This window comes from Penicillium chermesinum (assembly GCF_028974085.1).
Source record: "Penicillium chermesinum strain IBT 19713 chromosome Unknown utg000003l:1.0-5111272.0:1.0-5115320.0, whole genome shotgun sequence".
NCBI classification, from domain to species: domain Eukaryota; kingdom Fungi; phylum Ascomycota; class Eurotiomycetes; order Eurotiales; family Aspergillaceae; genus Penicillium; species Penicillium chermesinum.
The window spans coordinates 3,061,882-3,089,001 of NW_026695313.1; the positions used below are offsets into that span (position 1 = coordinate 3,061,882).

General features: G+C 52.0%; 10 protein-coding genes across 10 annotated transcripts; 3 read left to right on the forward strand and 7 right to left on the reverse strand.

Moving 5' to 3' along the window:
* Window positions 1-682: 682 nt before the first annotated feature.
* N7468_004088 (uncharacterized protein) lies at window positions 683-1,296 on the forward strand (the record flags this gene model as incomplete). The annotated part of the gene is made up of 3 exons (XM_058473385.1): window positions 683-859; window positions 916-1,049; window positions 1,104-1,296. 3 exons carry the CDS (start codon window positions 683-685, stop codon window positions 1,294-1,296), a joined length of 504 nt encoding a protein of 167 aa, XP_058332388.1.
* A 171-nt stretch (window positions 1,297-1,467) lies between these two features.
* On the reverse strand, window positions 1,468-3,323 carry N7468_004089 (uncharacterized protein; the record flags this gene model as incomplete). Its single annotated transcript, XM_058473386.1, has 2 exons — window positions 1,468-2,705; window positions 2,750-3,323. The coding sequence occupies 2 exons, from the start codon at window positions 3,321-3,323 to the stop codon at window positions 1,468-1,470; spliced, it is 1,812 nt and encodes a 603-aa protein (XP_058332389.1).
* A 1,081-nt stretch (window positions 3,324-4,404) lies between these two features.
* Window positions 4,405-5,897, reverse strand: erg13 (hydroxymethylglutaryl-CoA synthase; the record flags this gene model as incomplete). Its single annotated transcript, XM_058473387.1, has 3 exons — window positions 4,405-5,606; window positions 5,677-5,779; window positions 5,838-5,897. 3 exons carry the CDS (start codon window positions 5,895-5,897, stop codon window positions 4,405-4,407), a joined length of 1,365 nt encoding a protein of 454 aa, XP_058332390.1.
* A 1,161-nt stretch (window positions 5,898-7,058) lies between these two features.
* N7468_004091 (M28 family metallopeptidase) lies at window positions 7,059-9,691 on the forward strand (the record flags this gene model as incomplete). The annotated part of the gene is made up of 2 exons (XM_058473388.1): window positions 7,059-9,452; window positions 9,509-9,691. 2 exons carry the CDS (start codon window positions 7,059-7,061, stop codon window positions 9,689-9,691), a joined length of 2,577 nt encoding a protein of 858 aa, XP_058332391.1.
* Window positions 9,692-10,080: 389 nt separating this feature from the next.
* N7468_004092 (uncharacterized protein) lies at window positions 10,081-12,312 on the reverse strand (the record flags this gene model as incomplete). Its single annotated transcript, XM_058473389.1, has 5 exons — window positions 10,081-10,464; window positions 10,551-10,839; window positions 10,907-11,315; window positions 11,375-12,090; window positions 12,161-12,312. The coding sequence occupies 5 exons, from the start codon at window positions 12,310-12,312 to the stop codon at window positions 10,081-10,083; spliced, it is 1,950 nt and encodes a 649-aa protein (XP_058332392.1).
* A 713-nt stretch (window positions 12,313-13,025) lies between these two features.
* On the reverse strand, window positions 13,026-16,462 carry N7468_004093 (DUF1765 domain-containing protein; the record flags this gene model as incomplete). Its single annotated transcript, XM_058473390.1, has 2 exons — window positions 13,026-15,579; window positions 15,693-16,462. 2 exons carry the CDS (start codon window positions 16,460-16,462, stop codon window positions 13,026-13,028), a joined length of 3,324 nt encoding a protein of 1,107 aa, XP_058332393.1.
* A 2,952-nt stretch (window positions 16,463-19,414) lies between these two features.
* On the reverse strand, window positions 19,415-19,925 carry N7468_004094 (uncharacterized protein; the record flags this gene model as incomplete). The annotated part of the gene is made up of 2 exons (XM_058473391.1): window positions 19,415-19,761; window positions 19,826-19,925. The coding sequence occupies 2 exons, from the start codon at window positions 19,923-19,925 to the stop codon at window positions 19,415-19,417; spliced, it is 447 nt and encodes a 148-aa protein (XP_058332394.1).
* Window positions 19,926-20,556: 631 nt separating this feature from the next.
* N7468_004095 (ATP synthase subunit H) lies at window positions 20,557-21,222 on the reverse strand (the record flags this gene model as incomplete). The annotated part of the gene is made up of 3 exons (XM_058473392.1): window positions 20,557-20,822; window positions 20,927-21,002; window positions 21,061-21,222. The coding sequence occupies 3 exons, from the start codon at window positions 21,220-21,222 to the stop codon at window positions 20,557-20,559; spliced, it is 504 nt and encodes a 167-aa protein (XP_058332395.1).
* Window positions 21,223-21,835: 613 nt separating this feature from the next.
* On the forward strand, window positions 21,836-22,867 carry N7468_004096 (transcription factor SUA7; the record flags this gene model as incomplete). The annotated part of the gene is made up of 1 exon (XM_058473393.1): window positions 21,836-22,867. The coding sequence occupies one exon, from the start codon at window positions 21,836-21,838 to the stop codon at window positions 22,865-22,867; it is 1,032 nt and encodes a 343-aa protein (XP_058332396.1).
* A 586-nt stretch (window positions 22,868-23,453) lies between these two features.
* N7468_004097 (Aim21 family protein) lies at window positions 23,454-26,261 on the reverse strand (the record flags this gene model as incomplete). The annotated part of the gene is made up of 2 exons (XM_058473394.1): window positions 23,454-25,321; window positions 25,382-26,261. The coding sequence occupies 2 exons, from the start codon at window positions 26,259-26,261 to the stop codon at window positions 23,454-23,456; spliced, it is 2,748 nt and encodes a 915-aa protein (XP_058332397.1).
* Between the last annotated feature and the right edge of the window lie 859 nt (window positions 26,262-27,120).

The following is a 27,120-nucleotide window of genomic DNA, read 5'->3' on the forward strand; positions in this document are numbered from 1 at the left end:
TCCAGGATAATTAGGGGAGTAAGTGGTTTGGGGATCTGGGCGCCATGGGGGGGGAAGCAGCAGGCGCCATGCCTCAGGAATCGCCGGGCTTGGGCGGCTACAGAGGGGGACGGGGAGGATAAAAATAGATGTGCCTGGAGCTTTGGCAGGCAGGATATCAGTTGATAAACTCGATTCCATAGTACTGGTACCATATCGCTGTGGCTTCGAGGGGGGGGAAACCCAGGAGCAATGTGATGAGAAGTGTCGGCGGCTACAAATGCAGCTGTGAATGGGCACTCCGACAGTCTTACGCGCCCGATCGGCATCACATTCCAGTTTAGCCATAATTTGCCCCAATTCCTCAGAACACCTGTTCATGTTTCAGGTCGTGTTTCCAGGCCTAATTATCCCATCTTCGGCCACTCTAGTCCAGATTAGCCAGGATTAGCCCGCTATTCAGCCCACTGTGCCGCAAGTCATAGACGTGCATGAGGAACGTACCTTTGGATGAAACTCCTTCAGGGAACTTTACTCTGATTTCATCCATCGCCCGGCGCCAATCGATGCCAATCGACGTCTCAGGATCAGTTAATAATAGCTAATTATCCCACTTTTGTCTCCCTCAGCAAGCGCCTTGTCTGTTGTTTTCTACCTCAGTTCGCTGTCATTTTTCGTCTTTCTTCAACCTATCCGCTTCAGAATGTTGTTCTCAGCTTTGGCGAGCATTGGGGCTACCTTCCTGGGTGTCGTTCTTTTCTTGACTGGAAGTCTGACAGGATGTTTGGATTCTATTGGCTTCGGCCAGAGTAAATCGGTCGTGACCCTTCTTTTGCCCGGGTTTCACGGCAGACAGCTTGAAGCAGGTCTCATTGGCTCGGTAGGCGTTATCTGATCGCGTGTCTGCCCAGAACGTCCATACTGACAGTTGTCCAGGTCGGCGAGACTGCGACGTATATGGTCACTTGCCCTACCTCACGAAGCACGCCGTGCGGCATTCCTGGCAAGGGCTTGGAAGTGACCGCCGCCCCAACTGCCGCTTCGATTGTGAATGTCGACGAATCAGGATAGTAGGTATTCTGCCCACAGCTCATTGAATGAAGTTTTGCTAACGTTCAGGACAGCACGGCCACCGTCTCCTGCCAAGTTGCGGGGACAACATCTGCATCGTGTCGGGCCGCGCACGGAACGGTGGAGGTGCAGGGCACGTTGGCTCCAAAAGATCTGAACTGGATGTCAGTGACAATCACAGGCTCATATACTCCCACCCCCACTCCTTCAAATAAGCCTCCCGCTCTTCATGTACAAGGAGTTTAGAACTGGCCCGCAGGCGAGCCTCTGCATTCTTGGTTTCGTTGGATATCCATATTCCTTACTAGACCGTTCCTTTAATTTCCTGGTGTTATCCCATTTCCCAATGTCATCATTTCACCATCTGAGAGAGGAGCTGTTTTTTTTTTTTTTGTACTAGTCCAACATGCGCCACGCTCAAAGTCCAGTGCAAGATCCATAGGCCAGTAGTTGCTGCCCCACTACCACGAATCGCCCAATAGCCGGCGTGGCAAAGAGAGCAAGATAGCCTAGAAGAGAGATCATCGAAAAGATAGACCCCCTTATCCATGTGAACCCGGTGGATGTCTTGTTAGTGCCTGAATGCTCCTTCATGTGGCTCCGTATCTCGATTGCTCTGTCATATCCGCGGCCGACAATCCAGTCGGAGAAGAAGGGATTCGAGACCGAAACAATGCCGACAGCATACCAAGCCATCAACCACACCCTTTGAGCCAGGGTGCTATCATTGGCTTTGAAGCCCGACATGATACCGATGGGAATCAGGGACAGAGCGGCGATGACCCATACCGCAGCCGCGAACAAGGTCGACCTTGGGCCATAGTGTCGATTGCGATGCAAAATACTCGTGGAGGATGTATTCTGGTAGGCGAGCTTGAAGCAGTAACAAGCAGGGTTGATGAGGATGGGGCAAACCGGTGCGTCTAGCTCCAATCTGTTTTCTCCATTCTTCTTCTCTTCCTCGCTTTCCTTCCCTCTCGTCGTGTTCTCGGACGGCAGTGCAGAAACACTATTCTCTGCATCCTTGTATGTATCTGTATCAAGATACTGTTTATGCTCGGACTTATACAAGGAATCGCAAGACATCGGCTCAGTAGAATTATGCATGTATAGTTTCTCTCCGAGGCGACATTGCATCTCATTCCCATTTTGTCGGAACGCCCCAAGGAAAACCACAAGGCTTTTTACATGGAGAGGCTCACTCTCCAGCTTGCCCACCACGTGAGTGAAATTGCCACCTCGTTGGATAGCTTCCTCCATAATCTCTGTATGAACGAGATGGAGTTGGGAATAGTTGGGTGCGACACAGTTCGCTATCAGATTCACAAGCGACATGAAGAGATACGGTAGCACCGTGAAACCAAAAGCCGCATAGCCATATACATTAATCTGGTATCCGCGAGACTGATATAAGGTAGAGCAGGCAAAAAAGATCTGGATGATGGCGATGATACCACCCGCCAAGTCATAGGACGGGGTGATGATTTGGTCGAGCTGTTCACGGCCAAGCGTATCTTCCACAAGGGCGTTGGTGGGGACATAAACCAGCCCGTAGCCCTCAGGCAACTCGTAGTGCCCCGAGACCTTGTAGTTCTTGAGCACGTGCATATGTCGCGTAGTCCATCCGTAGTTCATTAGAAGCCAGGGCGGAATTTCTGTGAGCATTTTGAATTTTCCTGAATAGTTCTTGCTGTTGTACCTGTCAGCAACTCCGAGTCCAAGGGCAATTTGAGTCGGGTAGATTTCACGTACAGCTTCTCATATGTTCCGATGAGATTCTTTCTCCCGTAAGCGATCCTCCAATACTGGTCCGGATCGTTTCCAAATCTATCGACCTTGTCCGGGCGCAATGACAAGGAACGCAGTAAATCACCATCTCTAGGTTTCCATTCTCGACTCCGAATGACCATAACCAGCGCTGAAGAGTGAAGCGCCCGTTGAAGAGGGTGCTTAAATCTGACCGAGGGCCGAAGGATCATCATAAGCCCACGGCCGGCGCCCAAGCAGGGGAACAGAATGACTAGGACCATGTTCAAGAGAGTGATACAGAAAGGCTCGCCCGGGAACTTGACCACCGTAGCCGCATGGGTCAAGTAGTTGCCCAGGAAGAAACTAATGACATCGGTATATTGCGTCGCAGTGCAAATGTCCTGCGTCTCCGGGTGCCATTGGACATCATCTGGGATGGTGATGGTTTTGTCGCGCTTAGGCAGGACTGCAGCGACAGAGCCGCAGACGAGGGCGCACACGACCAGGGCAACCTTCGAAGGCATGACTGGTCTCGCTTATGAATCGACATGGCGGACGTCAGCTCTCTTTAAATCGTAGAGGGTCGTATTCCCGAGCCTTGTCAGCCCATTGGTAATAGGGCAAATCGAGCCTTTCCATCAAAATCCCCGCGACAGGAATACCAGCTGCCCAATGCTCCATTGGCCATCAGCGAAGGTGTTTCCGCAATGCCTAAAAAGGAAATGGGCCCGGGGGGTTAGACGGATTATGCCGCGTCAATCTCCCCATCATGTATGAGATCGATGGCAAGCAGAACTAGTGGAGGCTGACAAGGATTTCACTCGGGCCCTAGGCTGAGACGCTTGTGGAGCGGAGTCGAAATGATGTGGAGGCCTTCCGAATTGCTTCCAGTGCAAGTGAAGCATGTTCGACGTTCGAGTGTAATGAGCTGAAGCTCTGGACGTTTCCACTTTGTTTTCGCCCCCAAATTCATACGTAGTGCCACTCGTCTGATCATCAACGTAGCCTTGGTTCCATGTGTTCGGCATGTTCTCTCAAATATTCAATCCCTTCCTTTGCACCCTAGTCTATATTCGATGGAAACTTGTAGCAGCTCCCGAGGTCACCATTCGGTAGCTTACATAGGCCCAGTGCTATACACAGTACATCGCCAAGGTCCACGAGTCTAAACACAGAACCCCACGTAAGCACACTAAACTTGATTCATAGATGGACTAAGCACTAGTTAGTTAATTGGTTAGTAGCTCCGTGGTGTGCTTAGTACCTGACAGAAGCCCTGAACGTCCCCATACTGCTAGCAAATTCTGCAATGTACCAATTTCAGAACCCAAAGGACTGTTCAAATGTTTCATGTCATTATTGGCTACCTGACTCGATACGCCAGGCGCAAGATCTAGCTGGTTTCATAACATTCATCCAGGACGAGAATCAAAGGATTTCCCGAAAACAGAAAGACGCAAAATAAAAGGTATTAGCAAAGCATAGCTTTACAGGAGAGGTCTATTGCGACGCAAAGATAATCAAAAACGCTTTGGGGGGGGAATCTTTTGTGATCCGTCTAAACAACGGATAATAATCCAACGGCAAAAGAGAAGAAAAGCGCGCTTAGGCCTTGACCTCGTACTTGCGGCGGAACATGTCATCCACCTCAGTGAGGTAGTAGGTGCCGGGCTGCAAGGTCTCGGGGTTGCCAGAGGGCTTAAAGTTCTTCTGCAGGTGAGCGTGCTCGCGGAGCTTGCACATCTCATCGTAAGCCTTGGGCTCGAGAACAGTGCGGTTGTCCAGGCGGCTCTTCAGGTTCAGCTTCTCAACCATCTGGGAGACATCACCCACGATCTTAGCACTGAACAGAGAAGAGGCAAGACCACTTCCGTAACTGAAGAAAGCAATACGCTTGGGCTCGCTGGGGGAGAAAGTCACGTGGCTAAGCAAGCTGGCAAGACCAGCGTAGACAGTGGCAGTGTACATGTTACCGCAGAGCCCGGCGACCTGGAGACCAGGCTGAACACGCTCAGCAAACCGTTTCTTGGTCAGAGCCATGAAGGTCTTCTCGATAGCCTTGTCGACCAAGGAGGACTCGTAGTCAATGTCACGCAGCTCGGGGGCAACCTCGACGAAGGCGGGGTGAGTAGGGTTCGCGAGGAAGTCATTGTAGAGCATCCGAGCGTAGGACTTCTGCACAAGCTTGCAAGTGGGAGCGTGGAAAAGAATGTAGTCGAAGCGGTCGAGGCCGGTCTGGGACTCCTCAAGGGCGCCGTTGGTAGCCTTCAGAGTCTGCTCACGGGCGTTGAAAGCCTTGTAGCAGGCGTCAACGGCCTCGGTGTAGCACTTGAGGGAAAAGTGGCCGTCGACAACGGGGTACTCGCTGGTGAGGTCGGGCTTGTAGAAATCGTAGGCGTGGGTGACGTAAGAGGCACGAAGACCGGGCTCGAAGACAATAGGAGCATCAGGGCCGATCAGGAGGGCCACACAACCAGCACCGCCGGTAGGGCGGGCAGCACCAGCAGCATAGAGGGCAATGTCACCCGCCACGACCACTGCGTCACGGCCATCCCAGGCCGAGGACTCGAGCCAGTTGATGGAGTTAAAGACGGCGTTGGTACCACCGTAGCAAGCGTTCACGTTGTCAACACCCTCAATGTTGGTGTTGCCGGAGGGAGCAAAAAGCTGCATCAACACAGACTTGACAGACTTGGACTTGTCCAGCAGAGTCTCGGTGCCCACCTCGAGACGGCCAACGGACTTGGGATCGATGTTGTACTTGTTGAGGAGGGAGGAGAGGGTGGTCAGGGCCATGGAGTAGATGTCTGCAGAGGTCACGATATTAGCTTTCGATCTTTTGCTCTCCTCAGTTCGTGGTTTTGCTTCCGAACATACCCTCACGGTCATCACAAAAGCTCATCTTGTTCTGGCCGAGACCAATGGTGTATTTGCCCGCGCTGACACCGTCATGCTTCTCGAGCTCGGCCTGGTCGACACACTAAGAGATCGTTAGAATTTCCGGCATTGAAGGTCATCACACACCAGGGGACACCAACCTGAGAAGGGAAATAGACCTCAATGGCCTTGATACCAATGTTCTGAGGACGGGCAGACATGGTGGGGAGGGGTAAATAAATTTTTATTTAGGATTGAAGGATCGAAAGCCAACACAGAGGGAAGAAAAGTCCAGGGGAAGAAGGAGAACAGGGCTCTTTTTAAAATGCCAGGCCTCTGGGGCCAAAGTATTGAAATGGCAAAAAGGAGTCGATTGTGTACTCGGATCTACACTGTACGATCAGTCACCGCGTGTTTTTTTCTCCTGGCGGTTTATAAGAAGAAAAGTGGGGAAGAGGATCCTCGCTCTATTTTCCATTGAGCCGATTGACGGCAGATTATTCTCTTTCTGGGTTTCTTATCTGAAAAGCGGAACTTCGTCAAGTGGTTCCTGGTTGGAGAGGATATACTCCTGGTACTGCATATGGCACCCGCGGAGGACTAATATTGCCGTCCTTAGTCCAGGACCTCGAGTCTTCTACAACCTACAAACGACCATTAGTTAATTAGTTAACTACTTGACGGAAGGACTCAAGGACTCCAAGATCGCCACTGCATCATGTTGCCTGGTACAGTATCCTGCCCCCAAAATACTGCGACTTGGGGGGGGGGGTTGGAGCATCGATACTGGAGTTAGGACGAGATCCATAATATTGGAGCAGATTGGAATAGTACGGTTGTCTTTTCTTTTCTTTTCCTTTTTTTTTTCCCCGAATCAATGCTCTTGATGCATGATTCTAAATCCCCTCCCAAAGTCCACCCTGCTTTGCTACTGGTGGATACGTAGCGGTGAACATGCTCCCCGGTGGGGAGTGGAATGATCGCCACGGATTTTGACAGGCTGGACTGTTCTAAAGGACAAGGGTGTGTACAAATGCACAGAGCCTTTCGGGAACTTAGATATACAGCTGTGTTGCCCGACGTCCTTAGAGTCTATGAAATTGGGGACACTGTAACGCGCGTCGAGCCCCGAAAGGAACAGTGGCCAAGGCGTGGGTCGCTGCGCCACGAGAACGACCGATGACTTTCTGCCTCCCCATCCCCCTTCTCTACAACCCACCCCAGCTTACGATCTCCACCCTCAGCTCCCCCTCATATCTCTCATTTCATCGGGGAGGATGTGGCACGCTCATTCATTCCCTTAATCAAGCAGACCATGATCTTGCGGATCGCGCCATTCGTGTTCTCCGCTTGTCGCTCCTAGGAGCCTATCACACCTCACCATGCCCGACGAGAAGTACGATTATCAGTCCCTTCCGATCCCCTCCTACGAAGAGGCCATCGGCCATGCCTCTTCATCGCGTTCTGATGTGGGCGACACCGATGGCAACGATGCCGAGCGTCAGGGGCTCCTCCAGCGTGACGCCTCTAACTACCAACCCCCGACTGTCGAATCCGTGCGCGGCAGCCTCGATGATCTCGCCTCGTCGGTATCGGGCTCCTCTCGCGGGTCCGCAGAGCAACTCCGCCAGGAAATAGACCAGATGGACGTCGATGATTCCGAGCAAGGTGTCTCCAGCCGCGGCCGACTACGGTCCTCGTTCTCCAAGCGATTCTCTAGCCTCACGCGAACCCTCTCTGCAATCCAACGTCCTTTCCAACGATATCTGCCCCGGCTTTACGGTCTCCGCTTCAATGTGAGCATCGACGATGCCCGGGCGCGCATGAAGGATCAGGGGTGCTTAATGCTGCTACGGCTTTTCGCCCTCATGCTGGTTGTGATATTGGTGTATGTCTTCTTTATCGGAGATATCTTCAACTTGAACAACCGTATGATCATGGGTCAGACGTACAGCGCATCCTCTGTGGAAAACTTTGTCCAAGGACATATCAACGAGACTAACATTGCCGAGAATCTAAAGCATATCACCCAATTCCCCCACATCGCAGGCACCGAGGGCAGTTTTGTTCTGGCGGAATGGATCGAGTCAGCTTTCCATCAAGCCAATTTCGATCACGTGAAGTGGGAAGAATACCAAGTTTACCTTAACTACCCCAAAGAGGATGGTCGCAAGGTGGCCATCATCGACCCTCCTTATCTGGCGTGGGAAGCGTCTCTCGAAGGAAACGATGCGGGCACTCCGGCATTTCATGGACATTCGAAGTCTGGTAATGTCACTGGGCCTTTAGTGTACGCCAACTACGGATCCCGGGAGGATTTCGAGTGGCTTGCGAACAATGGGATTTCACTCAATGGGTCGATTGCTCTTGTCCGTTATTATGGAACTGAGCCAGACCGGGCCCTGAAAATCAAGGCTGCTGAAATGGCTGGGGCTGTGGGATGCATCATATACTCCGACCCTCAAGATGATGGTTTCGTCAAAGGCCCAACCTATCCGAAGGGTCGTTTTATGCCAACTGACGGGGTTCAGAGAGGCGCTGTTAGTCTGATGTCTCAGGTTGTCGGTGATGTTCTGAGCCCCGGGTTCGCATCCACTCCTGGCGAGAGTCGTCGGCTCACTCCCGAAGATAGTCCTGGCCTGGTCCAAATTCCGAGTCTTCCGCTTTCCTGGAGTGATGCGCAGCGTTTATTAAAGGCACTTGAAGGCCACGGAAGCAAAGTTCCCAAGGACTGGATCGGCGGTGTACCCAAAATTGAGTGGTGGACCGGTGATGATAGTTCACCAACTGTCCAATTAATGAACCTACAGGACGAGGTTCAGCGGATGCCAATTTACAATGTCCGTGGAACCATCCTGGGTCTGGAAGAGCGCGATAAGGTGATCATAGTCGGTAATCACCGCGACTCCTGGTGCTTGGGAAGTGTTGATCCCGGCAGCGGCACTGCGGTCTTCATGGAAGTCGTGCGTGCCTTTGGTGAACTTCTCAATTACGGCTGGCGGCCCCTTCGTTCCATTGAGTTTGTGAGCTGGGATGGCGAGGAGTACAATTTGATCGGGTCCACTGAATACGTCGAGGATCATGTCGAAACCCTTCGCTCGAACGCATACGCCTACCTTAATGTGGACGTGGGGGTGGCTGGCTCGGAGTTTCGCGCGGCAGGTTCACCCGCCTTCGAACGCTCTATGCTCCAGATTCTAGGTCGCATCTCCGACCCATTTGCTAATAAGACACTAAAAGACATCTGGAAAGAAAAGGGCCAAAAGCTAAGCCCCCTGGGAGCAGGCAGTGATTACGTCGCTTTCCAAGATATTGCAGGCACCTCAAGCATTGATTTCGGATTTGAGGGTGATCGCTACCCCTATCATAGCTGCTACGAGAACTTCGACTGGATGGAGAAGTTCGGAGATCCCGGTTTTCAGTACCACAAAGCCCTCGCCCAGTTCTGGGCTCTTCTCTTGCTGGACTTCTCGGAGAACCCGGTGCTTCCATTTGATTTGGAGGCTTACTCTCGATACATCACTGAATGGGTGCAACAATTAGACGATCACTTCAAGGCTTCCAAGGCCGATATTAACATGGGACCCTTGTACGATGCGGCCAAAGATCTTGAAACCAATGCTACTGCATTTGCATCATGGAACCAGGTCTGGCACGATACTGTATGGGGCTCTGGTGGATACGAAAGCAACCTGATGGCCGTGCAGCGTGTCAAGCGCAATCTGCGGATGGCCAGTTTTGACACCCATCTCCTCGATCTGGGGGAAGGCGGTGGCGTATGTTTAGCTCAGCTCCTCTCGCTTCATCACGGCTAACTAACCTCTTTGTCTAGATTCCTAATCGCACTCAGTTCCGCCATGTTATTTTCGGACCTGAACTTTCGTCTGGCTATGGCGCCTCTGTGTTCCCTGCCGTCCGAGATAGCTTCAGCACAGGAGATCTGACTCTCACCCAACATTGGATCGATCGTGTTGCTCACATCATTCGAGATGCCAGTGCCAAACTGCTCGAATAACCGCGTGTCTCCCGCCCAACTTTTTCCTCTCCTCTCCTACCTACCTTTCCCCTTCTCCCTCCTCCCTCCTCCCTCTCTCTCTTACTCTATTCCTCCTTACACCTCCCATGTTAGTTCTGCAGCGTTGCCTTTTTTTATCTTCCCCAGCCCGAACAATGTACAGTCTGTATCGGCTGCTTTTTCTTATCTGTATCTCATTTTTGCGTATCGAAGGATGAAAGATCCTTGATTTTCCGATCACACCAACCAATTTCCTCGCTTCGTGGTGGCAACGGCGCGAGATAGCATAGATCTTGTTCCCATCTACAGATGTCAATAAGTACGCCTTAAGGCCTTTTGATTCCGTTCGTTCAAGTAACATGTCATGCATCTCAGATTCAAGACCTAAACTATACACCCGGCAGCGGCGAATCAACCAGCAACGCCGGATGATCCGCCAAGCTCTGCCAAAAGCCCGCCTCAAAGTCCCACAGATCTTGACTGAGCAGCGCAGTCCAGTCATCACTGCCCTCGTCCCGCTCAGGGACGGTCTGTACCTGCACCGAGTCGGAGTGGATGGAATCCAGAAATCGCTGGATAGTCTGCGCGGCTTTTGATAGAAGCGCGTAATTAGGATCGCCGGGCTGCACGATCGTTCCGATCTGGACTTCGGCGACAAAGACGCTTAGATCCTGCAGGATCTTCGTGCGCGAGACACCTTGCGGGGTAAGCGAGTGTTGCTTCAGCAGGGCGAGGAGGATTATGCCGGCTGCAGGGAGGCCGTAATACGCGACCTAGAGAGGGTTTTGCGTGAGTTAGTTGCGATCTTGACGTTCAATCGATGTCCCCATGGCATCTGCCAGCAGGGAAACCCCCATACCTTCCAGATAAGTCCGGTTCCAGAATTGGTCAGTTGGTCTCGGAGGAGGATCACTTCTACTACGAGAGCAAGCATCTGCGCTGCGGTTTCGATGATGGGTATGTCCGGCTCGGCAAGGGTATTCAACAATAGCAGACGAAGGAGGAAGAGAACATGTAAATGATTGAGTCGCACGTGTGCGACAAAATCCCGTTCGAAGGGACCCTGGCCGCATTGTTTGAGGCTGCTCTGGAGTCGAAAGTGCGCAGGGAGAGCCTGCCATTGTGCCTCTGCTCTTTGCTGGATTGAACTGGAGACTGTTAGCGGGTCTAGAATTCTGGACCGTGGCAGTATCTGAACTGGCTGCAGGAGCTCACCTCGCTTTCTTAGCACATCCGAGATCCTGCTTATCCTGCAACAACTCCCATACTTCTTCTTTGAGATAGGCGCATAACGCAGACCAACGTGTATCTGCCCGATAGCCTATGATAGCGTCCGGGACCCATGCAAGTCTATCTTGCACAGTACTATCAATTGCAGTACCAAAGCGAAGGTCACGTATCTGGCAGGACGGGATCTGGAAGTGACAGAATCGTCTATTCATCCGCGGTGGTCGACCGAGGAAGATCGCGATGTTCTTATCAGCAGAGTATATTCGAGCAAACGCACTTTTACGCAGCTCAATCAAGAATTGAGGAATATCGGGCTTCGCCTCGATGTCCTCGTGGTAGCCCATGGCGAAAGTAGAGGAGATGACATCTCCTAGCTTACGCCATGAATGATAGCCTTGAACAGATTAATCATCCTGGTACAGAAATCAGGCTTATTAGCGGGATAGCACTCACTTTGATCGCCATCAACGTATGAATGTACGATGAAATTCTCATACTGGACAATAAGTTGCAAGTCATTCAAGGAGTCGAGTGACAACGAGATCTCCAGCGCAAAATCACTCAGCTTCGTCGCGAGTCTCCTCAAATGATACCGTTCCTCCTCCGAAGTATACAGTGATGGAAAGAAAGGGATATCGATTGTCGCACGGCTGACGGCCGTGAAAAATATCCCGAGGGTTTCCCACCGGGAATTGTGGCCAAGGAACTGCATCGAAAACTCCGACAGCGGGGTTGCGGAAAGAAAATGCAGCGGCTGCGCAGAATTTTGCAGCAGCCGCCCTGCATAGACAAGATGCCAGTTCTCGTCACGCGATTTGAAGAGCTGGCTAACGCTTTCTGTGCAGTCTGCAACGAATGGCTCTGCTAGCGCGAGATTAGCGCCTTTAGCCAGCCAGAAATTTGCAAGCTCCTTCATAGCGGAGAGTGGGTAGGCCGTGAGTAGATGGCGTAAGACTTCTGCCCCTTGGAGTAGAAGATGGTTATCGCCTACCCTTTGCGGGCTTGGAGCTTCATTGTTCGGCAATGTGCGTGTCGAACTATGGTCTCCCTTATCGGTGGCGATATGCTCAAAAATAGCGGCATGGCTAGACAACCCTAGGTAGCCCGGATTGGGGTACGGGTTGCGACGGGGAGTGAATGATGGCGATGGATCAGGCGAGGGAAGTGTGCTTCATGCTGTCAGTATCAAGACCTAGTGCTAACTGGTACGAATCTTGCAGCATCAGGTTCCACTTTTACCTTGGTTTCTCGATACGCCTGCGCTTGAACGGCGCTGTTCGGTAGATGCATATCCCACCGGTGCTTTGGCAGCGGGAGCAGACTGGCTGATGGTGGTCGCAGGCAAGCTTGGCCTTGCGGCAGGCCTCGCACGCAGCTAGTCGCGAGGTCATTGAGCTGGATGGATGTTATCTGAGCTCGCGTCGCTCGTTTTGGTTGGAACCAGGTTCCTTATTTGCAGGCTTGGCATTTCTATACCTCGCAGCTCATCGGAATCGGACCAATTGAGCTTGCAGTACACGATCAGAGGTCAAGTCACCCATGACTTGTGCGTCGATACACTGCAAAAGTCTCGGAGCCGATGGTGAAGGTGGGGAAGCGCGGAAGCGTTTACCAACGCCAGTGTGGAAGGTTCCGCATCTCCAACATTAAAATGGTTCACTCCAATTCAAGTTCCACTGCTACGAGTATATTTCATTTGGGTTGCAATCCTAATTATAGTATGAAAAAAATCAGTCTACAGGGGGCCAGGGGCGCATGATATGGTGTGATTTGTTTCCATTGTTGACTTCAATTGGGCGTCTCCATTAAGATTATCGCCTTGGTTCATCGCTATCATACGAGACAAAAAAAATGGATATTTGGGAAATGAAAAACCAGCCCTTAAATTTAAGAGCTCCAAAAACGCCGTTGCCCTATGCTCCAACCCTGCGATGCACGCGGCACAGTATGGAAGTAGAATCGAACAAGAATATGGTAACCGGGAAGGGTGGAGGTAGTATTATGGAACACATCCTTTGGAAGGACCACAAAGGTCTATAATTGAGATGAGAGAGTGTGGCAGAATGAGGAGTTGGGGCTGGAGGTATAATGCACAGACGAGCCCTCACTTCCGGAAGGTCTCAACACCAAGAGTGGGTGTCTCGACTGTCCCATCAGAGGGGACGCCTTCGTCACGCCGTCTTGCAAAGAAACTGTCGCATTCGGAAACAATGTGTGCCCACTCTGCCAAGGCTCGACCACAGTATTTGCTGGGGACAAGATGATCGAACTGCGGCTGCGATGGTAACTCAGGCAGCGGCGAGTCCTTGGTGGTCATTTCCCTGGACAGAGTATCGGGGGGAAGGTTTGCCGATGGATCTTTGAGATCAGAATCCTGGGATGCGATTTCGGGGAACTTGGTGGCTTCATGGATGATAATCTCAGCATTAGAGCCGTTTTCAGAGGTCTCCTCCATCTCCTCAGCTTTGGAGGGTGAACGCTGTTGCTGCACATGAACTTGCGAGGCGACGGGAATACAAGGCGGGAAAAGGCGCTTGTTCTTGGTTGGCCACTGTGGGCGGTCCATCCATTCGAGTGAGAACTTGAAGAAATATGGTTGATGCGCGGTCTTGGGCCGAGCCAGATCGTCCGTATTGCTGTTACCAGTTTGGTCATGCTCGTCCATGCATTTGCTTTGAGGTACCATGGTCGGGTCAGGGCTATTGCTCTCTGATCCGCCCGTACTGCCATCATTGGTACCATCTGGCCCCTTGCTAGCACCAAACATGGAACGAAGAAGACCCCACCGTCTCTTCGCAGGCGGGCCATCCGAGTTCGTGGAATCTGCTGAGCCGCTTCTCCGGTGGGTCAAACTCTGCTCAGAACTCTGAGGAGCGACCCCATCAAACGAGACAAAAAGGTTGACGGGAGATATCTGATTATCGCATCGGATGATGATAATCCGGCGACCAGGAGCCGGGGTGCAAGGTGCCGAGGATAGAGGGGCAACTAATCCGTCCTCTGCCCTGGACTGGAATCCCACGTAGTAGTCCCACACTCGCAGAAGGCGGTCCGAAAGCGTTTCGTAGATGGTTGAGTCAAGAGCAGACGGATCCACATTGAACCGACCGACTCTCCAGCAAAGGAGGCGGTGGTAATAAGCACGAACCATTGGACTCCAGTGGTTGAAATAATGGAAGAAAATAGGCTCGTGCAACAAAAAGTCCAGGCAGAGATTGGCTTTTCTCTCCTCGGTTGAGACCCATGTGCCCCAAACACAGTAAATGAAAGAGAAAACACGCACTTCGGTCATGGAGTTATGACTCTGCATCATCTGTCCACAGACGTCCTGCCAGAAAGCCCAGTCGAACAATTCTGTATCGATGGAATGCGCGTATCGAGTGATGATCGGAATGACCTCTTCAAGGAGATCGCAAAGAAGGAAGCAGGCATTATGATCAAAGAGAGAAACTTTTTGGGCCGCCACCTTGAGAAGACTACAAAAGCTCTCCGCGAAAAGGAGCCGAGCGCGATTGGGCTCAGAGGAAGATTCTGAGAGAAAATCTCGAGCGAGGATAACCAAACGACTCTCCGCCATGGAACGATGGCTGTGCCTTCCAGCTCCGAAGGGGAGAGAAGCGGCAGCCGATGCATCCGGAGCCTCCATCAGATCGTCGAACGTGATTGAAGTTGCTGCATGAGCGGCTTCGGCGGCTTGGTGCGAAGATTGTTTGTAAATTATATCCTCAAATGCGACGATCATCTGGGCATGAACAAGGAGCAGCCCTGGAGCGAGGATACGCTTGTCCTTCTCTGTCTCAGAAGGAAGATACTCTGCATAGAGGATGTGGATATATTTGACAAAGACGAAGAACAGATCAGTGTCACGACCGGACCAGCGGGCTTTCCATGGGCCATTCCACGCAATGTTGGAGGTGTTGAGAGGTGCTTCGGGCTTGCGACGCAGATGTCGAAGGAGGAGCGCAGGGGAGTGAAATGCGAGAGGTCGAAGAGCCGGGGGGAAGCTCAAGGCAAGCTCTTGGGTGTATGCACGCGTATTCCCTGCCGGAGATTGCGGCGATCCGATCATAATCCGGCGGAACATAGACGGAGGTGTGTTCCACAGGCGAACCATGATATCTGCCACACCTGGACAGAAGAAGTAGGCATAAGCGCAAACTTTGCCACAGAAAGACACCAAGCTCGCGGGAGCATGTCGCATGGACATTCGCTCCACCACAAACGCCATTTGCGACAGGAGATTCTGAACAAAGATATTTCGAATGTTATGGTGAATCGACTCAATTAGGAAGTCCGATGCTGTTGAAGCGGACCCGTCTGATGATTCTGACACTGAGGTCGATGCATATTTCAATGAATCCGTAGGCCCACTGCCTTGCTGCGCAGTAGGAAAGGGAATGCGCCATTCGGGTCGGGTCATGATACCCACGACAGCCTCCAAAAACACAGGCCGGTCGGTTCCTGAAATCGATTGGTTATTTTTGCCATTGAGCATCTCCAGCATCCCAATCCACCACTTGTTAAGAATATTCACCCGTCGATCCAAGTCCTCTGGTCTGAGGTTCTTACAGGACGCATGAAGATGATGACGACCGAGAAATGGCAGCAGCGAGGTGCGAATTACGTTGGCCTTCAATGAGCTCGATTTGGATTGAAACCTAGCTTGCGTCTCAGCCGTTGTTCAGCGAATCCCAGGCTCATGTTACTCACTTTTGGAAATCCGCTTCAAGCCCGCGGAAAATCCCCCCAGAGTTCGTCCTTTCTGCGCGACTGGTCGGCTCCGTTGTTCTGGAAAGAGGCTGCTGTTGCTGCAGCGCCCTTCGGCATCGGCGGGAGCACAGGGGTAGACACGGACAGCGATGCGCTGAATTTTTCGAATGAAGTCCTGTTTCGGAGCGACTGTGATGGGCTAACCGGTGAACTAGGAGGATCATCATCGCCTTTCGCCACCACTGCGAGCATTGGGCGACGCGGGCGTTTGTACAATATTGAGCGTCTGCGACTCGGTGGTGCAGAGTCCGAGTCCGACTCCTCCGTGTTTCGAGATCCCTTTCGCGTGGGCGATTGATCTTCAAGCTTCTGTTGTGTTTTCTTGGCAGAAGGGGAGGGGGATCTCGAGGAGGAGCCCCATGGCTTCCTCGCCAGACTGACTATTCGTCCCGACATCGAGCGCCCTTTCGATGGCCGCGCAGCAGGTTCCGGAGCTCGATGTCCCAGTAGTTTCGGTTCGACATCTTGTGTTGTGATCTCCTGAAGGTCCTCCGACGAAGAAAGGGTGAAGTGTGAGACAGTGGGTGGGGGTTTGGCTTTCGAGCGCAGGGATGTGCGGCGGAGGATGTCTTTGCCAGCGGCCACAGATTCTTTGGTCGGAGACTCAGACACGGTGGGTACGACGTAATCGGAGAAGGTTCGTCTTAACGAGGGTGAGGCAGCTTCGGTTTCAGCCTGACTGGGGAGGTCCGTATAGCTCGCAGCGCGGGAGAACAGCGCGTTCCCGTCGTCGTTAGGGTAGCTCCTCGAAGTGTCGATCGAGAGCGACATGTTACTGGGCAAGTGAGGTTGCAAGAAGCTATCGGCGGTTACTCATTTCCTCCAGGGAAATTCCCGCAGGCGCGTGAGGTTTGTGTGGAAGAAGACCAGCTTCTCCATGCACCCCAAAGAGATCACAGGTCAATAGCGAATCTTAGACACGCAGCATGTCCCAATGGAGGCTAGGACGGAATAGACCACCCTTCTCTCACGGGATAGGACCTGGCGAGCAGACTTGCGAGCACTCATTCACTAAGAGAAACAAATAACAAAATAAAAAAGAAAGGCTCGACAAGTCGGTCACCCCAGTTTGATAGATCTCTCGTCGAATGCAGCTGCTTGCCCGGCTAGACGACGCCACTGTGGCCAAACGAGCAAGTGATCGGCGGCCTCAGTCGTCAAACAGGTGGTTCGGGTTGCAGAACAAGGGTCCGCGTTCGTGGGGAAACGGGAGGGACGTGAGGTATAAGAGGAATTATTTATGGAAGGGGGTGAGTCGAACCAGGAGGGGGGGGAGGGGGCAGGAAGCGCTGGATATGCACGGGTGATGGTTTTAGGGGGGAAGAATTCCCCAATAAGTACAATGGACAGCAATCCGGGTAGACTGACTTCAAAGTCTCTTGAATACGAGGTTTACGGTTAGAGGACAACAAACCAAACGGAAGAAGCGAAATGAAAAAAAGAAATTTCGAGATGAGGTCAGAGAAAACGGAAGGAGGGCTGCAGGGAGAGGGCTGAGGCAGACCGGAGCACCTCCCTGCGTTTTCTATCTGATTCACGTCCTCAGCCCCTTTAAAGAGGACCCATTGTGGCTCCATCTGTGTCATTTATTCCAATGATTAGTTGACCCAGTTCCACCGTCCATTAAGCCCTCCAATCTCCCCATGCGACGGTGAGACATGGTCTCCACCGCGACAAGAGCCCCAATCCACGGCTCCGCTCTGAGCTCCCCAAGTAGCCATCACTCTCGCGTAATCCTGGACTTCTCTGTGCCACTTGCATGAACGAGGCTGGTTCGTGATTCAGCCCGGCTGCCTATAGGCCTGACTGTAACCTAGCACACCCCGTACCAATCGCAAGTGCTCCGGAGGATTTAGAGCGTGAGGAGCTGAGGATTTTGTTGACAAATTACCCGATCCGCCGTGTTCCGATGTTCTTCCGACTATTTACAATAATCGCCGTAAGTCGAGAATAAAGTTTCCCATAGCCAGGGACTACCCAGAGCCTTTCAAGATGATTCGGCATCGCCGATCACCAAAGAGAGTGGGGATGCGCCATAAAGCAAATCGCTAAAACATCTCAGCCTTGGGGCTTCGCCTCCCAGTGACATTTAATCGGCAGATACGCATCGAATGGAGCATGTACAGCTGTACAGCTTTCCCCCACCCGTGTACTGTCATATGTACATCGGTACCTGCTGCGTGTCCCCCCATTCCTGGACTTGGGCGCATTCCGACCTGATAACCATAGGAATGCAGCTTCGCTGTTCTCCGACTGGCCACCGTCAGCCCAAGGGCCCCGTACGATTCCTCGGGAGGAACGGATAGAACACTTCCGAGGCCTCAAAAGCCCTAGAGGCATGGGGGATAACAACAAGAATAAAACAACACGATAGATGGTGCCCCACATTCCACTGGGGTATAAAGAGACGAAATATTTACATTTGCCGCGTTATACAAAGCAGTCGTACCATGATCGTTTCCCACAGCATAGGGCCGGGATCAGGATAGATCGAACATCCATTGCGGACTCCGCATGGGGTATGTATGTATGCAACTCTGGCCCATATTAAGTATCGCAACATCTCGACTATCGCAGCCCGCTCTGCAGGGGTTTTCTCCTTAGAGAGGTCGAGGGGAAGGTAGGCTAGACCGTGGAGATTTGGGTTTGGCTGTGTCCCCCTTTCGTGTATCGCAGGGCCAGACTTTCTCTCCATGGCACAGGCGTGAACCAAGTGCTGCTAGACATTGGCCCTTACCGATCGATTCTATCGGGTTTGACAGGCCAGCCCACAGGAGACTGTTTGGAGATCAATAGTTACACCATCGGGTACGTACTACGAATATGCCAAGTGCATGGCTTGGCAGTACGCCTCTGGGGAAAATTCAGGCGAAGCGCCAAAAAAAAAGAAAAAGAAAAAAGAAAAAGAGGGGAAAAAAGGAAAGCTAAAGCCGTGAATTAAGCTCGGCCGGTTCCCCCATTATTTAGACACATTACACGTCATTAGGCGCCATAGCATGCAGGGCGTTCGGCCCGCTTAGACAAAAGGTTACCCTCATCATAATGTCAAAGATTCGAAAATTATTTCATCGAATGGCAAGATGGCCGAGTTGGTCTAAGGCGTCAGGTTAAGGCTTACCTTAACACCATTTCCTGATCTCGTTTACGGGGCGTGAGTTCGAGTCTCACTCTTGTCAATTCCACTCCTTTTTTTTTCTTTTTGTTTTATCTTTCTTTTCCCCTTTTTCTTTTTTTTTCCGCGACAATTTTCAAGCCCCTTATTTTCAAATTATATCTTCCATACTAATACACAAATACGTATTAATCCAAAAATTCGCTTCCAGCTATATATCATGCACTAATAGACACATTGTCGCAATCTCGTCACGGCTGATCGAACTCAGGGCGGGCGTTCTCATAGCCTGAGGCCGACACACGGAGCCTCGTCTCAATTAAGACATGTGGAGAAGCATCGCGAGATCGAGACTTCAATCAGATACTGTTCACAAGTCGGGAATAACTAACTAAGGCACCCCCTATGTTACAGAGGCAATGGACCCAGAAAATAAAAAAAGGGAAAAAAATACGAAATCCTGGCTTAACACGTCACGGCATACTAATACTAGCATCGTGCTGTTCAAGGTTAGATGTAACACACTAACATTCCTAGTTATATTCTTAACTGAGTTGTTGGCCCTGGCACCACATTTTGATATTCATGAATACGCTTCGGATATTAACCAACTAAGGCGTCTCTGCAATGTTATACACAAGCTTCTCACCGCTAACCTTTGCCTGCTTCAGCTGCTCCAGACCCTCCAAAACACCCTTCAGCCCTCCTGGAGAGACCTTAGGCCTGTGCACCTTCACCTTGCCTTCTGCCAAAAGCTTCTCAGCGATATCGCAGAACTTGGAAGCGAACTCCTTATCCTCGGGCTTTGCAGGGAAGGGGGTCGGCCCGAGTTCAAAGGCTTCCGATACAATGAGTTCAATCGCAGCCGAAGCATCTCTAAAGCTGAGGGGCAGCGCATTTCTCATCAGCAAGGTCGAGACAATTGCAGAAGGCTTGGTCGTGGCCGAGAAGTCGGTGCCTTACATCAGTTCTTCGAGGCAGTTTTCCTTAGACTTTACGTGGGTTGTTCGTACAAAACGTACAGCGGTGACTGCCAGAAGAGGGCTTCTGTCCGTCGTAGACTTCTTTAGCAAGTGCATTGTGACCAAGATTATTTGGTCTAGAGGAAATCTGCTTGGGCATGCTGGACATAGAAGCAAATTTTGAAAGATAAAAGACATTGGCATCAATACTAGTGTGTGCCAGTATAGACTGAACATGGTTGCCGAAGGAGCACAAACATATAACAAAATATACTCAGCAACCACAGAATTGAAATACCGCCAATGTACTATACTGCGTAGTGTCAGCATCCATTGAGCGCTCATGTAGCCTTCAGAAAAGCTTCAAACTAAACAAAACGTGTTGAACAATGCCGTGCCTAGAACTATTACTGTCTCTGCAAACATATCATGCTCTACCGCTATTCGTAGCTTTGCCGACGGGTAGAAGAATTTAGAGTTGGCCCAAAGGCGCATATTATTTTGGTGCCTTGACGAGACAAGTTCGCTTCCCATGCGTGTGGATAGACAAGTTACATTGATTGTTGCCCACTGCCAGAACCCAGAAGCGAAATCCCGCAGATAGTGCAGGGCCTAAAGCAGGAGAAGATTTCCAAAAACAAAGGAAAAAGTGATTGAACATTTCAAAGGCGGTCTAATTTACAAGCTTCAGGACCCCGCGAAGCGGCCAAGAGACTCACACTGACATGCATGGCTAATGGTTGGCTGCTCTCAATATTTCCCCAGACCTTGAGATAAGAAATAAAGGGCATTTAGTGAGCAGCGGGGGCCTCCTCCTCCTCCTCCTCGAACCAGTTCTCCTCAACGGGGGCAGCCTCGCCAGCGGCGGACTGACCCTCAACCTCGACAACCTGGCTCTCGTAGGCGGACAGCTCGCTGGCGAGGTTGGCCTCCTCTGGGGAAGCAGGGGCCTTGGGAGGAGTGAACTTGTGAACGTGAGCGTCGGCGTCACTGGCCTTGATGGGAGTGGGCTTGTAAGCCTTGAGCTCACGGAGGTAGAGGTCCTGAACGGGGTCGGCTAAAGTCGGATACATCAGTTAGCGATACGTACTGCGCAGGTCGGTCCGATCGAAAGAAGGTCTTCCTCTTTCAGCTAGTTCGAGTAATGTGGTGAATACATACCGCGACGGACAGCGGAGGTCAGGAAGGTGCGAGCGACCGGGACCTGTTGCCGAGAGGCACGGGTGAGGAGAGAGCGCTGGCTATCGCATTAGTGGGGGGTTCACCATGATGTGATTCAAGTAAGTAGCGCATACCGAAGCCCGGAGAGACTGGGACATCATCTTGACGGGAAGTAGTGAATGGATGAGGGGGGAATGGCGGGGAGAATTGCTCGTCAGGAAGGAGTTCTCGTCGTTCCGGGCAGTTTGAGGTTCAGAACGACTTCTGTTCGGAAGGCAGGCTTGGCGCTGAGTCATGGTCATGTGACCGCATTCACTATCTCAGCACGGTTGCGTTGGATTGTTAATCTTGGTCTCTCGGTCTCTTTGGTATTTCATCTCTCCCCCGGACCTCGAACTCTCTCCCTTTCCTTCGCTTGTCACCGGAACTCGACTCCCCACGTTGCCACTTGCGCCTTCGCATACTTGCAGCAATCCGTCAGGTTCTACGACCCCTTTCCGTGAGATCTTTCTCACGGAGACCTTGACTGGTTCATCGCGGTCGGACAAGCAGAGGCATCGAGGCGCTCTGTGATTTTCTCGTCTTGAGGAAGCGCAGATTTGAGTTACAGACCTTTTCACACTCTCCTGGGGGGGGGTGGATCTGATCCTTGCTGTTCAGGCAGTCATATCTCAAAGGTAATAAAAGCCTCGGAAGACTTCTCACAAGTATGTGGTATCGGTGACTCAATCGCTCCTCTCAGGAACTCTCAGCGGAGTGTCACTCCGTCAAGTCGCGAAAAAGAGAAATATCCTCAACACCTTCCAATACTTGAAGAGGAGATCTTCGCTCGGTTCCAGAAAGGAATCCGTCTTCTTATTCGCAGGAAGCGGCTTGCAACACCCCTAAAGCTACCCACCTACTGACAAGATGGCAACCCACGTAACCCAAATGGACACGTCTGTGCCATACAGGAAAGACCTCAGCGCTCGTCTTATCTGCAAGGAGTGTGCGGAAAATCCTCCAAACCTGATTTACTCCGATGCGGATACCATTTGCGGCTCCTGCGGCTTGGTTTTGGCCGACCGCGGGATCGACGAGCACTCGGAATGGCGAACCTTCTCTAATGATGACCAGAATAACGATGACCCCTCCCGTGTCGGAGACGCGATGAACCCTCTTCTCAACGGAGACCAGCTGGAAACCTCGATTGCCAGCGGAGCAACTGGCCGCTCTCGTGACCTCTACCGTGCTCAAAACAAGCAGTCCAACGAGAAGGCGAACAAGGCCCTCCTGGCAGCCTACAAGGAAATCGGTGCTCTCTGTGATGGCTGGGGCATCCAGAAGAACGTGGCAGATACCGCCAAGTATCTCTACAAGCTCGTGGATGATGAAAAGGCTCTCAAGGGCAAGTCCCAGGAAGTGATCATCGCTGGGTGTATTTTCATTGCCTGCCGTCAATGCAAGGTCCCTCGTACATTCAACGAGATTTTCAACGTGACCAAGGTCAGCCGCACACAAATTGGCCGTATCTACAAGACGCTCGAGAAGTTTTTCATGTCTAAGAACGTCCCGCGTACCAGCGCTTTCGCCGATACGCAGGAACCGTCCTACACAGCCACATCTTCGACCAAGCCTAGTGATCTTTGCAACCGTTTCTGTAACATGCTGGAGCTGCCGTACTCGGTCACCAACGCTTCCTCTACACTGGCAGACCGCGTCACTGCGAAGGGTTACTTGGCCGGACGCTCCCCGCTGTCGATCGTTGCTGCCTGCATCTACATGGCCTCCTACTTGATGGGAAACGGAAAGTCTGCCAAGGATATCTCCCAGGTCGTAGGCGTCAGTGATGGAACCATTCGAGGTGCCTACAAGCAGCTGTATGCGGAGCGAGAGCAGCTGGTCGATGCCGAATGGATCAAGAATGGCAAGGGTGATATGAGCAAGCTTCCTGTCAGTTAGACGCTCTGCATTGCCCCATTGCTTGCCTGCTGGCTTGCAAAATTCAGCGAGGAGCCCCGCCGTATCATGGTCTCGATTTTGAAGATTTGAGTTTTGTGTTTTCGTTATGATTCCCCAGGCCTCTCCGTCGCGATTAGGTACAACCAAAAAGAAATGAGTCCACATTTTTGTGTTGCCCAGTCGTGTATTTTCTCAAATCAGCTCAGAATAGCTACTCGTAGACATGGTATTAAGTTGAATGAATTTGATTTAGCTTGCATCGTTACTTTTTATCACAGTATCAGCGACCCGAGAGTGGCCAAAAATATTCATGAACCTGAATGCCTCTTCTCATGTACATTGTGTAACGAACAAACCATACGAGTAGCCGGCTGCTTAAACTCTCATTTGAAAAGAAAGAAGGAAAGAAAAACCACGCTAAGGCTTCGGGAACAAGTAGACTACTACACTGATTCATGTCATTTTGCACAATTAGTCGATCAGTCAACCATGTGATTTGGAAAAGTGGACGCCTTGCACGACCACGCGTATTTCCCACATATAGCTAGCTCATAGACAAAGAATTAACGAATGAAAACAAAATAAATCAAGACGTAGTGGTTTCGTTTTCGCCCTCGGTCTCTCTGCGCTGAACGGATTCTGTTGCTTCACCCTGCAAGGTATCATTCACCTTGGCGAAAAAAGCTAGCTCAGCAGCCTCCTTGGTGTCCGCCTTCGTATCGGCGACCTTCTCTGCCAAAGGCTGCTCGGTGTCTTCCTTTTGGGGAGGGGCTTTCACAATAGGTGGCGTGGCCTCCTCTGCATCTGCCTCTGTTTTGACGGGAACTGGGTCTGTAGGCTCTCCAGCAATATTCTTGGAAAGCTTAGGAGCCATTGCTGGTTCTGGGGCGGGCGATGGATCTGAGGAGGGATGCGTCTCTATAGAAGGAGAGGCCTCAACAGGATCGGCGTGCTTCGTTTCACCCCCGACTGTGAGACTGCCGTCAGAACCGACCTGCCAGACATTCCAGCTCTCAGTGATCTTGACTTCTGGAATAGTGGGTAACCTAGCATCAGCCTTCTCCACCGCAGGCTTCCGGCGGGCAGGACCACGGGCTCTGCCTTTACGCGCATCGCTGAGAGGCTGCTTCTCGGCTGGGGATTCTGGCTCCTTCGGCTGAGGCTTCTGTTGCTGAGGTCCTAGTTGCAGGCGGGAGTTCAAGTCTGTGAGAAAGCCCGCCTTCAATGCTGCGATCTTACTGCCACCGGGTCGTGCTGGAACAGCAGGCTTTGCTTTGGGGACCGCGGGGGCCTCGGCGGCATCTCTGCCAACTGCTCCAGCTACCGGTGTCTTCTCTGGCGAGCTGGACTTGGCGGGACGAGAAGGAACCTGGGGCTTCGGGCGGTCTGGAATCCCTGGCGGTGAGCGTTTATCGGTAGGTGATGTGGATGGTTGAGCCTTGGTTGGGCGAGGAGGAATACTGGGTTTGCTGGGGGCTTCCGGGCTCTTAAGCTCTTCCGTGGCGGGTTCGACGGTCGTCACAAGCTGCTGGCTATCAGGAGTATCCTCCCAGATATCCCGACTTGGGAAGCGCTGCTTGTGCCCTTCGGGTCTTTTAGGTACGTTTGCGGGGCTACTGCCGCTAGATTCAAGAATGTGACTGGCAACATCGTGCGAGTCAATCTTACCGGTTTGCCTCCTGCGAGCAGCCTCCTGCTCGGGCGTCTCGAAGACCTCGGCAGTGTCGCGGGTGGGAAGGTCCGGGGTAGACACCGTAGTATAATGCTGAAGACTGTTCGGGGCATCCTCCCAGATATCTTCACTAGGGAACCGGTGCTTGAGTGATTCAGGGCGTTTCTTGAAACGCTCACTCTGGGAAAGTGGTCGCTGCGTCTGTGAGTCCTCTTCTTCGGGAAACAAGGGCTCGTATTCCTCAACATCCTCCAGTGGTGTGTGGGTGTCTTCATGCAACTCGCGCGAGTCAAATCGAGTCAGATAAGAGCCACCCTGAGCACTGGTCGAACGGCTGTTCGAACGGCTGTGAGATATACTGGGTGTACGACTACGGTACTCGTCATCGAAGCCTCCACGGGTGGGGGAGATGGCAGGGTGCAAGAAGGCAGACTCGGGACGCACTTCATCGGCCGCTAGAATAGGCTCATCGTGCTCAGCATGGTCATCATCTTCCAGTGCGTCTTCATCGACAGGAGCGGCAGCAAATCCATCTGGGTGGTGGAGGTGGTGGTGAGGATCATCAATATGAATAACTTCGCCATCTGCATGACGTGAACTCGTTCTCTCACGGCGCAATGGAGAGCCAATGGCCTCTTTCTCATTAGATGGGAAGCTCGTTTGGCGAAGAGGAGATTCCACAGGAGGGTGCGAATCCGAATCTACGAGACGGTGGGTATATTCGTCGGAAGCGATGTAACCGACCTCCTCGTCTGGGGTACCCTGGACACTCCGAGCGGTGCCTATATTACCATTGTTAGTTTTTACGTCCATTTCTTTTCCACGACAAAGGGTCAACTGACCGGCTCCTGGGTTACTTGGGCCTGAACCTCGAACGATCTTATTCAGGTCGTCGCTGCTCAAAGCCCAATCGGGGCGGGGCGTGCCCACGCCGGGGCCATACTGCCCTTCTTCCTTGATATATTCATCAGGGTGCTTTTCATACCACGCCTTCTCGAATTTATCAGCATGCTGGACACCATGTCCATGCAGACCGTAGCTTCCTGGGGGTAAAGACGAATCACGGCCACTACGGGTGCGGTTGTGGTTACGGCCCTGACGCTGAGAGCCCTGCTCCAGATACGGACTAGGAGAAGGAGCCTGAACGTCTCCGGCATTCGGATACATTGGCACTCGGAATCCATGCTCTTCTCCAAACTGCGCTGAGAGACGACGGTCAGAAGAGTTTGATGCCGCTCGCGAATTAGTTTGGGAATGCAGGGAGCGACTTGAGCGTTCGGGTTCCTCATGGTGTTCACTACCAACCCCAGCAGCTGCAGCCTGTCTGGAGTCCGTACGCGTTACCGCCTGGACTTTGGCCTTGGCACTTGATTTAGGCAGAGAAGGTCGCGGCGCATGGAGTTTTAGGTCGCTGTTCACGTTGCGGGGCTCCGGTGTCTGTTTCCCGACATCGAGGTCGGCATACTCAATTCCCTCTTCACCCAGAGACGGGATTGTGACGCTTGGTGGACGAGCAATTTCATTCGAAGTGGTACGGCTCATGCTCGGGCCATTCCACTCGTTGAGGGGTGAGGGTGCATAGCTGTCCCGCATTGGAGAAACAGAGCGATCTAAGCGGCGACTCGCAGGGCGTTGGGGAATGACAGGCGCGTTTAGGGAAGCGGGCGCTTGAGGGGATCGAGACGGTCGAGGAGGGATGACCGGAGGAGCTTGGGTAGACATGATGGCGGAAATTTCGAAGCTAGTTCCGATAACATCAGCTTAGGTTCGACGAGGCCAGTCCAAACGCCACGTGTAGATGGTCAGCATGGGCCTCTTCCTTTCTGTTATTCTCGCAAGTTTCTGCAGGCCAAGACCTCTGTGGACACAATGTAAGGTCGAGACACACCCACTCCGTGACATGCATGCGAGAGAACTAGGTCTGGGCCGGGGTGACTCCGTCGAGTATAGACTGAGGACGAGGCCCGCTGATAAGCAGAGCTAGACTTGATTTGCTTACCCAGTTTGATAACAGTGCAGTAACAGGGGCAGGAATGCCAATTGAAAAGGAATAGGCAGTTTAGCCGTGTAAATCGGTGAAACGACGTCAAGAGACTAAGATCGCAAGGTAGAGATTGAAGGGCAGGGCGGATGATGTAAGTGTCTCTTTCTGCCCGCGCGTGACGTGCTTTGACCACAGCCCACTTCAAGTTCTCGTCCGCCTGAACCATCCACTTCGCTGGGTCTTTACCGTATCGTGACCAAAATACGTACTACATAACTCTGTACTGCGTACTTCAGGAGATCTCCAGTGCATTATTCATTCGCGGGCTTGTACTAGTCCAAGTACAGATTCAGCCTTTCAAAATGGTTCCAGTTTCCATAGATACCAAGAATCCTAGCTACTCAACCCCTCAGCATCTGCTATGAGAGGTTTGTTGGACAAACAAATGAGCAGGGCGCAGTTCCTACATGATTTCTGGTTGCGGTATTTTTTCACCAATTGCCTCAAGTGTGGAAAGGTGAGTGGCCAAGAATCGTTGGAATTGAGGGGGCAACCGATGGCGGTCTGTTGTAGCGTGCAGTAGAAGGACCCTCGTCT